This window comes from Stegostoma tigrinum, chromosome 12 (genome assembly GCF_030684315.1).
Source record: "Stegostoma tigrinum isolate sSteTig4 chromosome 12, sSteTig4.hap1, whole genome shotgun sequence".
In the NCBI taxonomy this organism is placed as follows: domain Eukaryota; kingdom Metazoa; phylum Chordata; class Chondrichthyes; order Orectolobiformes; family Stegostomatidae; genus Stegostoma; species Stegostoma tigrinum.
Window position 1 is genome coordinate 72753203 of NC_081365.1, and position 12517 is coordinate 72765719.

Here is a 12517-nt window from a genome sequence, read left to right on the forward strand (position 1 = left end):
CGCATGATGAACACAAAGTATATCATCCAACAACCCTTCACACTAAGTAAGTTTATTTTGTTTTCTCAATTAGGTTACAAAAGTGATTCAAACATTTGAAACCCAGTGCACAGTTTTCAGTTTATGAATTTCCATAGATATATGCAGCCTACAGAAATAACAGCATAGCATACAGCAACGACAAAACTCCTCTTGATAATTTTGGCTATTAGCAGTTGCAACCTTTCTTTTCATAAAAACAATTTAACTTTCCCCAAGGTCTAATAACCTCACTACAAAATCCACTTACGTCAAAGTATGCTTTAAGTAGATTTGAAGGTGTGTCATCAGCTGTATTTAAAATCATCTGTAACTGCTGGATGGTGTTCATTGCGGTCCTGCATGGGAAAACAACGTATGCATAAAGCAAAAATTAAGGAACAACATCTGACACATACTCAAATCACACCGACACCATAAAACAAAAATTCTACATATCTAATGACATCTTAGAATTTGTTCATCTCACATTTTCCAAGACATATTGTCATAGCTGATTTCTTCCACAACTAATTACACAAAAATATAATCTACTACAGCAACAGTTTGATGAAATACATTGCATAAACATTAAATAGAAAGAAGAGTGTACAGCAGAAACATTAAAAAGTGGTAAACATCAAAATAAAATTTATTTTAAAATATACAGTGAGCTACTTATGTCAAATTAAGAAATAATGTTTTAAGATCATTTTAACAACACTATCACAGCACTGCAGAAATTACTTTTTATTTTTGCAGTGAGGGTGCCTTTTCTCTCTTCAGAAAATGGCAGTAGAGAGAACACAACTATAATAGCAAGTCACAAAGTAATACATGTACTCAAGACTCTTCAACAGAATGGGTGGATTTGGGCTGAAATTTGATATGTGGAGAATGCTACAGCTGAAAAATAACAACAACGTAATATGACGTTTCTTTCCTATAATGCATTAGCAACGCCTAGGAGAAAAGCTTTCTTAGTCAAAATAAAACATCTGCATGAATAACAATATATTGCCTCCTTAGTTGCCAAGCTCATATTGTTTGCAGTAACAGCCTTTCTTGTGTACATGTAGCCCATGAATTAAACATACTTTTTTCAAGTCCATCACTGCACTCTTACCTACTGATCCTCACCTGTGGTAAATGCACATGACAATAACTGATCCAAAGTACATTGGAAATTGACAATACCCACAAAATGATTGTTGTCTACAGAATATTCTCAATTTATTCACACAAAGGAACGGGCTTCTCAATTCTGATCAATAGCAATTGTTTGTTACAAATTAAGCTGCAAACCTACCTTAAAAATGTTTGGGATGAGATCAAAAAATTCAATCATACCAAATTAGGTATGATTTGATCACTAGTAACTGGGGTTTATAGCCTCTTATGCTATCAGGGAAACAAGGTTTGTACATGAGAAATAGAACTCCGACAGATCAAAGAGTTTAATCTATTGCATACTGAGATTAAATCTTACTAAAGGAAGGGAGTCCCCTTCAAGTGGGAATTGGGCAGCACGGTAGCTCAGTGGTTAGCACTGCAGCCTCACAGCGCCAGGGACCCAGGTTCGATTCCAGCCTTGGGCGACTGTCTCTGCAGAGTTTACACCTTCTCCCCGTGTCTGCGTGGGTTTCCTCTGGGTGCTCCGGTTTCCTCACACAGTCCAAAGATGTGCATGCTAGGTGAATTGGCCATGCTAAATTGTCCATAGTGTTCAGGGGTGTGTGGGTTATAGGGGAATGAGCCTGGGTGGGATGTTTCAAGGGGCGGTGAGGACTTCTTGGGCCGCAGGGCCTGTTTCCACACTGTAGGGAATCTAATCTAATCAATACAAGTCAAAACTCTCCAAGAAATAAACACAGTAGCTACAAAAGATTTAATTACTCAAAGAACCTGGCTTGAGACTAATTCAAGTATTGAACTGAAATTGGTTTAGTTATCACTATGATTCAATAGCTAGTCTGCTAGATGCCATGTTAAATGAAGAATGAATGCTGATGTGCAAGATGGTAGCTCCAAGACATTTGTTTCAAAGTGCTGCCATGATATCAATGAAAATTTGGACAACTTCAGAGCGCATCACCAGAATTGCTGATCAATTCTAAAATTGTCAGAAATAAACACGAAATAGAATGACAGTTCTTCTTGCATCAATTCACATTTCCCAATTTTGATCCTTGTTGTATTGGGGCAAGTGCAATTCTGATTAAGTTTCAAGTGAATGATCAACTTACAAGTTAAAGCTTAGAGTTAAATGCCACAAAATCCATACCCAACCACGTGAATCAATGGTTCTAACATGGATTGACTTTTGTAATTCATCCTAGCGTAAGGAGTTAAAAATGTTTCAACATCCATGTTAGCAAAGTGGGTCACCGTGATATCCTGAGTCCACTTTCAAAGCCTTTTTGGTGTGTAAATTTCGTTCAATGCTAATTAGGTCACTCAAGATTCAGAGATTGAGTCCGAGTCATGTCTATACATCGTAGATGATAGTGGAAATGTAATGTAAATTCCAACATAATTGCCTCTAGGACCCACTATGAGATCCCAGTCTCATGCCAGAGTTAGTTTCACAAATAAATGACTGAAGAGTCACCCAAAGTGGAAATTTAGTTGCAAAAATCTCAAGAGGCTCTTTTTTGAGAGGTCACAAGAACACTATCTAACAGAAACCATTGGTTATTTTTGGACAGGATATATTGACTTACTCCAAAGGAAAGTAGTTTAAATTCTTATTTGATACTAATCACAATCTTCAAGGAAACTGAAGGAAAAAATGCAGTTGACCTGCCAGGCTGCTGAGCCAAGCCAGGGATGTCTACTCATGTGTAAATTCAGATGAGTGTGCAAAGGGAATAGCTAGTTCCATGTGCACTTGAAACCGCATGCATAATTTTATAGAAAAACTGCTACTTGCATAAAAGGATCTTTGCTGTCAACTCTAGTCAAATAAATTGTGGACAGTTTATTTTTTAAGATGTGTAATTTGAGACAGTATTGTTTTGTCTGGTTCTAAAATATCAGGGCCTTTTTCAACAAGTTTTATGACAAAGAAACAATGAATATTTCTTCATGAACTGTCTCACGATTTCCAAGCATAGGGCACATCTTTTTAGCTGAATCTTTATTTGCAAAAGTTAGATGTATTTCTAACTGCTTACAGCCTTAAATATAAAAAGCAGATTTATTCAACGCTCTACCATTCCCAGTCATTTTCAGGAAATTCTTTCCATGGCATTTCAAATTAGGCCCTCTCATTCGAATCTATAGATGTCATAAAAAGTAGGTCAAGAAAATTTACACTTTAATCATCTCAGCAGATAGGTGGGAATCTTGATGGCTCATCTAAAAATATGAACACATTGCTAAAAATTGTGTTCAATAGTCATTCGATTGTACGGAGTTCGAATATTGCTGAAAACAAAGGCATTTTTGTTGAAGCTTTTGTCTCACACTCATCAGGAAATTTTGCAATAAAAATTTAATGGGAAGACCATTTATACTGTATGTATTATATGCAATTTAAATGTTGATTTGCCCAAGGAAATCAACATTTGTATTCTCGCAAAATTTCCTGATGACTATTAGATGAAAAATTTCAATAAAGATGTTGATTTTTCAAGCAATGCTCAAATTCTGAAACTGAAACAACAGCTAAACTAGATCATAAAGATTAGGACCCCATGAAATTAGTGCAAAATGCTAAGGTTCAAAGAGATGACAAATGAATGGATTCTGGGTAATCAAAGATAGAGAATGGGAAAAATATTGTAGCTGTAAGGGCTGCTCCTTTTTTTGAGGTATTTTTTAAGTATTGGAGATGATTTCCTCGAATTCCAGGAGCAGTAATTACTGTTTTAGAAGCGGTTACATTTTTTGCCCCCCTAAGTTCCAAAACAATCAAAACAAAGGTGCTTTAAAAAAGAAGGAAGTGAGACAAAGGCAGTGACCACATAGTGAATGGAGAAAGAAACCTATACTGCTGTCTGATCGAACAGTGAACCTTCATAGCTACTGCCTCTGCTGTTTGATTTCAAGTAACTCTAGAGTTTGTCTAAGAAAATAAACGAACAGTGATATTCACAGCTGACCTTAGAGAAACCTGTGTGGGGAGATCACAGCAGGGGAGCAGCTAAGTACCTAGGTTTTTACTGTAAATCTACAATAGTGAGTACAAAGAACAAAGAGAACAAAGAAAATTACAGCACAGGAACAGGCCCTTCGGCCCTCCAAGCCTGCGCCGATCGAAATCCTCTGTCGAACTTGTCATCTGTTTTCGAAGGGTCTGTGTCCATTTGCTCCCTGCCCATCCATGTACCTGTCCAAATAGATCTTAAAAGACGCTAACGTGTTTCCGTCTACCACCTCCGCTGGCAACGCGTTCCAGGCACCCACCACCCTCTGTGTAAAGAACTTTCCACGCATATCTCCCTTAAACCTTCTTCCTCTCACTTTGAAGTCATGACCCCTAGTAATTGTGTCCCCCACTCTAGGGAAAAAGCTTCTTGCTATCCACCCTCATGATTTTGTAGACCTCAATCAGGTTCCCCCCTCAATCTCTGTCTTTCTAATGAAAATAATCCTAATCTACTCAACCTCTTATAGCTAGCAGCCTCCATACCAGGCAATATCCTGGTGAACCTCCTCTGCACCCTCTCCAAAGCATCCACATCCTTTTGGTAGTGTGGCGACCAGAACTGTACACAGTACTCCAAATGTGGCCGAACCAAAGTCCTAAACAACTGCAACATGACCTGCCAACTCTTGTACTCAATACCCCGAGCAATGAAGGAAAGCATGCCATATGCCTTCTTGACCACCCTACTGACCTGCGTTGTCACCTTCAGGGAACAATGAACCTGAACACCCAGATCTCTCTGTTCATCAATTTTCCCTAGGACATTTCCATTTACTGTATAGTTCGCCCTTGAATTTGATCTTCCAAAATGCATCACCTCGCATTTGCCCGGATTGAACTCCATCTGCAATTTAATCGACCCAACTCTCCAGTCTATCTATATTCTGCTGTAATCTCTGACAGTCCCCTTCACTATCTGCTACTCCACCAATCTTAGTGTCACCTGCAAACTTGATCAGACCACCTACACCTTCCTCCAAATCATTTACATATATCACAAACAACAGTGGTCCCAGCACAGATCCCTGTGGAACACCACTGGTCACAGGTCTCCAATTTGAGAAACTCCCTTCTACTAGTACCCTCTGTCTCTTGTTGCCTAGCCAGTTTTTTTTTTAACCATCTAGCTAGCACACCCTGGACTCCATGTGACTTCACTTTCTCCATCAGCCTGCCATGGGGAACCTTATCAAATGCCTTACTGAAGTCCATGTATATGACATCTACAGCCTTTCCCTCATCAATCAACTTTGTCATGTCCTCAAAGAATTCTATTAGGTTGGTAAGACATGACCTTCCCTGCACAAAACCATGTTGCCTATCACTGATAAGCCCGTTTTCTTCCAAATGGGAATAGACCCTATCCCTCGGTATCTTCTCCAGTACCTTCCCTACTACTGACGTCAGGCTCACCGGTCAATAATTACCTGGATTATCCTTGCTACCCTTCTTAAACAAGGGGACAACATTAGCAAGTCTCCAGTCCTCGGGACCTCACCTGTGTCTAAGGATGCTGCAAAGATATCTGTTAAGGCCCTCACTATTTCCTCGCTCGCTTCCCTCAGTAACCTGTGACAGATCCCATCCGGACCTGGGGACTTGACCACCTTAATGTCTTTTAGGATACCCAACACTTCCTCCTTCCTTATGTCAACTTGACCTAGAGTAATCAAACATCTATCCCTAACCTCAACATCTGTCATGTCCCTCGCCTTGGTGAATACCGATGCAAAGTACTCGTTAAGAATGTCACCCATTTTCTCTGACTCAGCACATAACTTTGCTTCTTTGTCCTCAAGTGGGCCAATCCTTTCTCTAGTTACCCTCTTGCTCTTTATATATGAATCAAAGGCTTTGGGATTTTCCGTAACCATGCTTGCCAGCAATATCTCATGTCCTCTCTTAGCCCTCTTAATGCCTCGTTTCAGATTCGCTCTACATTCCCGGTATTCTTGCAAAGCTTCGTCTGTCTTCAGTCGCCTAGACCTCATGTATGCTTCCTTTTTCCTCTTGACTAGTCTCACAATTTCACCTGTCATCCACGGTTCCTTAATCTTGCCATTTCTATTCCTCATTTTCACAGGAACATGTCTCTCCTGCATGCTAATCAACCTCTCTTTAAAAGCCTCCCACGTATCAAATGTGGATTTACCTTCAAACAGTTTCTCCCAATCTACATTCCTCAGATCCTGCCGAATCTTGGTATAGTTGGCCTTCCCCCAGTTTAGAACTCTTCCTTAAGGACCACTCCCATCCTTGTCCATGAGTATTGTAAAACTTACGGAATTGTGGTCGCTATTTCCAAAGTAGACCCCTACTGTAATTTCAACCACCCAGCCGGGTTCATTCCCCAACACCAGGTCCAGTATGGCCCCTTCCCGAGTTGGACTACATACATACTGCTCCAGAAAACCCTCCTGGGCACACCTTACAAATTCTGCTCCATCTTGACCCCTAACACTGAGTGAATCCCGTCAATGTTGGGAAAATTAAAATCTCCCATCACTACCACCCTGTTTCTCCTACATCTTTCCATCATCTGCTAACATATTTGTACCTCTATCTCACGCTCGCTGTTGGGAGGCCTGTAGTACAGCCCCAACATTGTTACTGCATCCTTCCTATTTCTGAGTTCTACCCATACTGCCCACTGCTTGAGTCCCCCATGGGGCCCTCCTTCAGTACGGCTGTGATATTGTCTTTGACCAGTATTGCAACTCCTCCACCCCTTTTACCTCCCTCTCTATCCCGATATCCTGGGACAACTAGTTGCCAATCATGCCCTTCCCTCAACCAAGTCTCAGTAATAGCAGTAACATATTTCCAGGTACCGATCCAAGCCCTAAGCTCATCTGCCTTATCTACTACACTTCTCGCATTAAAACAAATGCACCTCAGACCACCTGTCCCTTTGTGTTCATCATCTGCTCCCCGACTACTATTCCCTTTATTCTCACTGACTCTATTATCGAGTTCCCTACAGGATTTCGTTACTACCTCTTTTCTGTCCAATATTTGGTTCCCATCCCCCTGCCACATTAGTTTAAACCCTCCCCCACAGCATTAGCAAAAGCACCCCCAAGGACATTGGTTCCAGTGCGGCTCAGGTGTAGACCGTCCAATTTGTAATAGTCCCACCTTTCCCCAGAACTGGTTCCAATGTCCCAAAAATCTGAACTCCTCCCTCCTACACCATCTCTCAAGCCATGCATTCATCCTGACTATTCTTTCATTTCTGCACTGACAAGCACGTGGCACTGGTAGCAAACCTGAGATTACTACCTTTGAGGTCCTACTTTTTAAACTTGGCTCCTAACTCCCTAAATTCTGCGTGTGGGACCTCATCCCGTTTTCTGCCTGTATCGTTGGTGCCTATATGCACCACGACAACTGGCTGTTCACCCTCCCCCTTCAGAGTGTTCTGCAGCCGATCGGAGACATCCCTGACCCGTGCACCTGGGAGGCAACATACCATTCGGGTGTCTCGTTTTCGACTGGGGAACCGCCTATCTACTCCCCTTACAATTAAATCCCCAATGACTATCACCCTTCCACTCTTTTTTTTGCCCTTCTGTACAGCAGAGCCAGCCACGGTGCCATGAACCTGGCTACTGCTGCCTTCCCCTGGTGAGCCATCTCCCCAACAGTATCCAAAACTGAATACCTGTTCTGGAGGGAGATGACCGCAGAGGACACCTGCACTGCCTTCCTGCTCGTCCTCTGCCTTTTGGTCACCCATTCGCTTTCTCCCTCAACAATCCTAATCGGCTGTGTGACCCACTTGCTAAACATGTTATCCACGACCCCCTCAGCATTACATAAGCTCCAAAGTGAGTCCATCTGCAGCTCCAGAGCCGTCATGCGGTCTAACAAGAGCTGCGGCTGGACACGCTTCTTGCACGTGAAGGAGTCAGGGACATCAGCCCTGTCCCTGAGTAGAGTGGGTTCTTTTTGATTAAATGCTTTTACTGAGATCTACCTCTTGATTAAACTTTAAAGGTGTAAAAGGGGCCTAAGGGACAACTTTTTCACACAGAAGGTGGTATGTGAATGGAATGAGCTGCCAACAGAAGTGGTGGATGTGGGTACAATTACAACATTTAAAAGGCACCTGGATATGGGTATATGAATAGGAAGGGTTTAGAGGGATATGGGCCAAATGCTGGGAAATGGGACTAGCTTTATATAGGATATCCTGACAGCATGGATGGGTTGGACCAAATGGTCTGTTTCCATGCTGTATACCTCTGTCACTCTATGAATATTAAGTGAAAAGACAAGCACCCCGAAGAAGAAATTTGATCACATATTTGCATAAGAAAATCATAGAAAGGGATGTACAGGCATTTTCATGACAGACATTCCAATTGAGATGGCAGTGAGATAAAGATGTAAAGAGGAACCAGGACCAGCCTGACACAATTGACATGCCAGTCCTAAACCTTATCCTCAAACAGAGCTTTTGTCAGAATAGAGGGGCAGGAGGAGAGGAGAATGAAAGCCAGCACAAAAAAAAAAAGAGGTATTTAACTAGCAAGCAATACATACTATAAAAGCTTACATTTTCATTTCTGACAGATCTAATTTAGTGCACATCTATAACTTAAGATGTTTATTGTGAAACATAGCTGGCACATTTTAGTCAGCATGTTGACATAAAAATGAGCATAAAGTCAGTACCTGACAGGAGTCTGGGGAGGAATAACTGTGTGACTATCTTCAGTCTGACATTTCTTTGGCGTGCTCTCAAGTTCACACCTTTAAAGAAAATATATTCATTATCAAAGAATCACAAAGCGTGTCAAGATATAGGACAGAAACAGGACAATTGAATGGTGGAGAAAAGTGGCCTCAACGAGATCACGACTGATCTGGCAATCCACAACTCCATTTCCCTGCCTTTTCCCCTATTGAACCTTTTGACCTTCTTACTAATTAAAAATCTGTCTATCTCAACCTTGAACATATTTAACAACACAGCCTTTGTGGTCCTCTGTGGTGAAGAGGTCCACAGATTCATAAACCTTAGAAGAAACTCCTTCTCATCCGTCCTTTATTGGTGACACCCTATTCTAAGGCTTGGTCATTGATTCTAAACTCTCCCATTGCGGGAAACAACCTTCCCACATCTGTGTTGTTAAGTCCCCTAAGAATCTTTTTAAAATAGCATTACCTAATGCCACTCCAATATTAACTGAATGCAAATTACTCAAAATAACCATTTTAGATGATTCTTACATTATGGAACCAATAATAACGGTCCATATTTCTGCCAGACATTTAGACTGCGTTTTGAAGATATATCGCTGAAACTAAGCCCAAACAAATTTCAATAATAGGACGTTTAACGTGATTTATTTGAATATCTCAATTTATCAGCAATTAGACAGGTTATTTATTTCTAAATTTGGTAATACTTTTTTTATTGTTCAAATTTACTAAAATCCGCTCCAGTAATTTTGTTTTACTTTCCTTTCTGAAAGTCCCAACTGTGCACTAACTGTGATCAAAACTTTATCTTGGCTTGATGACCGAAACACAAGTCTCCTTATCCTTTCAGGAAGTATCTGATTCACCACAGAAAAAGTGGGTTAAGTCTGCAATTTTTTCAGCAATGGAAAAGGCTTAAAGAAAAAGTTTGGCTGAGACGAATGAGTTGGGATCATGCTGGCAGCATACTGAATGATTGGAATGATAGTGCAATTAAACAGTAGGGCATGGGTACACTGTCACTGATCCTTCAATAGAGTCTAGTTAATACTTGTCTTCAATGAACTAACCACTTTCTTGAAAAGAACCTTGCTAACTAAAAATAAAATAACCCTCAATGAGCTATCCTGACACTTTATCAAACATTGCTGAGCAAGGCAATAGAAATCTACGACAGGAGCAAGTTTCTTCATCAACAGCAAAATACAGCATCGGTCTTTTTTCCACAAGAGCGTATTACCTTTGATCTGGATCTATTTGCAGAGTTTTATCTTGCTCAAGGAACAATCTTCCATCAAAATCTTTGTTCTTACGGTAAAGCTCTTCATATTGTCTTGCAAGTGGCTCCATCTGTACAGATGTCACATCAGCAGAAAAAAACCCACAAAGAATATGATACCTAGCATTAGTGCAGCTCATGTTTAGAAATGCTTCAAGTGCTTTCCAAGCTCAGTACAATTAAGAGACTGATCTGACCACATAGCGCTTTATATTTTTTCCTGGATATGGTGATCATGTTAAGATTTATTATTGCCTATCTCTAGTTGCCTTGAAGAGATAGTGGTTGGAGTTCTGCTTGAGCCTCACCCAAGCAAAATTATGGAGAGAAATTTAACCATCTTAACCAAGTGAAGGACAAATAATTATATAGCTCCGTGGTGTATGGCTTGTAACGTTAACGTTGAGGCAACCGTATTGTCACAATGTTACTGCTCAACCTTCCTAATAATAAAAGTTGCAGTGAAGAAAGATGTTATTCGAGAAACACTTAAAGATGTTGCATGACTTAACACAAACCATCAATGATGAAACAGAGGTACATTGAAACAGATGGTAGAGACAATGAATCAAGAATACTACTATAAATATTCTTGTAATTACACCCATTCAGGTGAATAAGAGATATCCAAACATATTCATGACTTGAGCAGTCTCTAACCTGCTCTTGTAGCTATAATGGTGTTGATATTTTGGGCTAGTTAAGACGATGATCAACGTGACTACTCAGCCCTTCAATACCCATTCTTCAACAAAAGATATCTATGGCGATGCTCTTGAAAGTTAGAAAAAGATGTTTAAGTTCATTTTACTAAATAGCACAAGTTACTTGGCCAATTGTGAGACAATGGTTAGGTAATAAAGTGCATTTCTCTCTCTCACCAGGAGGAGATTAGATCAAACAATCAAACTGCCTGCTTTCTTTCAACTGATGAATGCAAATTGTTTTTATAAATACAAAAAAATGTCTTGTCATTGAGCAAAATTGCTGAAACACTCCCCAAAGCCAGTTCTGGGGACGGGTCACCGGACCCAAAACGTTAATTCTGTTTCTCCTTCACAGATGCTGCCGGACCTGCTGAGCTTTTGCAGCAACTTTGTTTTTGTTCCCGAAGCTTGCAACCACTTGGCGTTTTACCAGCAGAGTTAAGATGTTAAGTTCTGACGCAAAGCATGCCCAACAATCTTAAAGTTTGGCTCATGAACATGATTGCTGACATGAAGATGTTCTTACAAAACTTTTTTTCTAGTCGTAATGTTTGTAAACATATTAGTGTGCAAACATATTAGTTTGCATGACAAAATGTATAGTTCTCGTTAACAAGTATAATTACACATCATCTCTGTTTACCTCAGGAAACCCACTAGAAAAGGGTATTTTAAGGTTATCCAGGAAAGGAAGAAAGCTCTTCAAATAGATGTTCTTTACCTAGACAAATGAAATACAAGGTTCACAGATATCACATGCAAAAATGTGGTCACAAACATTAACTTAATTAGTTTTAACATGTTAAACCATATTTCTTACAGGAAAATAAAGAACTACTTTCATGATCTGAGAAGTACACTCTTCTCACCAGGACTGTGATCTCAGTTATTTGGTTTCTGCTGCCCTCTCCAGGTAATGACATCCAAAATAAATCCTGATACTGCGTGAGAAACCATCAAAAAATGGAAGTGGTTTGTGGGCGCTCTGTTGCTAAAGGATTAATTGAGTAAGCAAAAATAGTTTGCTGTCATGAGCTTCTGAATGCAAGCATCTGCAGTTCCCCTTACATTTTTTGAGCTGATAACACAAAAGGAAGGTTAAGGAAGTGAAGTAACAAATTATATGGTGCATTCTACCCTGTGACTCAAAGACTAGTCATTCCATTTTAACATGCAAGGACAAACCTTTCTTCTAAAAGGGTAATTCTATATTGAGCTTCCAAAGAATACTGGGTTACGATCATACAGCACGGAAACAGACCCTTTGGCCCAACCAATCCACGCCAACCACTTTCCCAAACTAATCCAGAACCATCTGTCTGTCCTTGGCCCATATCCCTCCAAACCCTTCTTATTCAAAAATGTATCCAAATTTCATTTAAATGTTACAACTGCACCTGCATCAGAGAAACCTCACTAGAAAAATGGCTGACAGAATACAATGAGGCACTATCAAAACAACTTTCTGGCCAGACTTTCTCCATGACTTATCTAGGCCGTCAGAGGGTGCGCCAACACACAAATCAGGGCCTGGCAGTGGATGGCCACTCAAAGCTTTATATAAAAGGCCACTTAAATCAATTAATTTTACATTAAATTAAAGAAGTGAAAAATCAATAAAAAAAGGGCAAGGAATTAGAGATCAGATCA

At 40.2% G+C, this 12517-nt stretch overlaps 1 protein-coding gene across 1 annotated transcript in view; it reads right to left on the bottom strand.

Moving 5' to 3' along the window:
• The window catches only part of rb1 (retinoblastoma 1), a 174754-nt gene that overhangs the window by 128086 nt on the left and 34151 nt on the right, over positions 1 to 12517 (bottom strand). The window contains exons 9-12 of the mRNA XM_048540579.2: positions 11511 to 11588; positions 10122 to 10231; positions 8852 to 8929; positions 290 to 377 (exon numbers count right to left, since the gene is read on the bottom strand). Of these exons, the coding sequence (XP_048396536.1) occupies positions 290 to 377; positions 8852 to 8929; positions 10122 to 10231; positions 11511 to 11588 (354 nt within the window). The remainder of the gene's footprint in view (positions 1 to 289; positions 378 to 8851; positions 8930 to 10121; positions 10232 to 11510; positions 11589 to 12517) is intronic.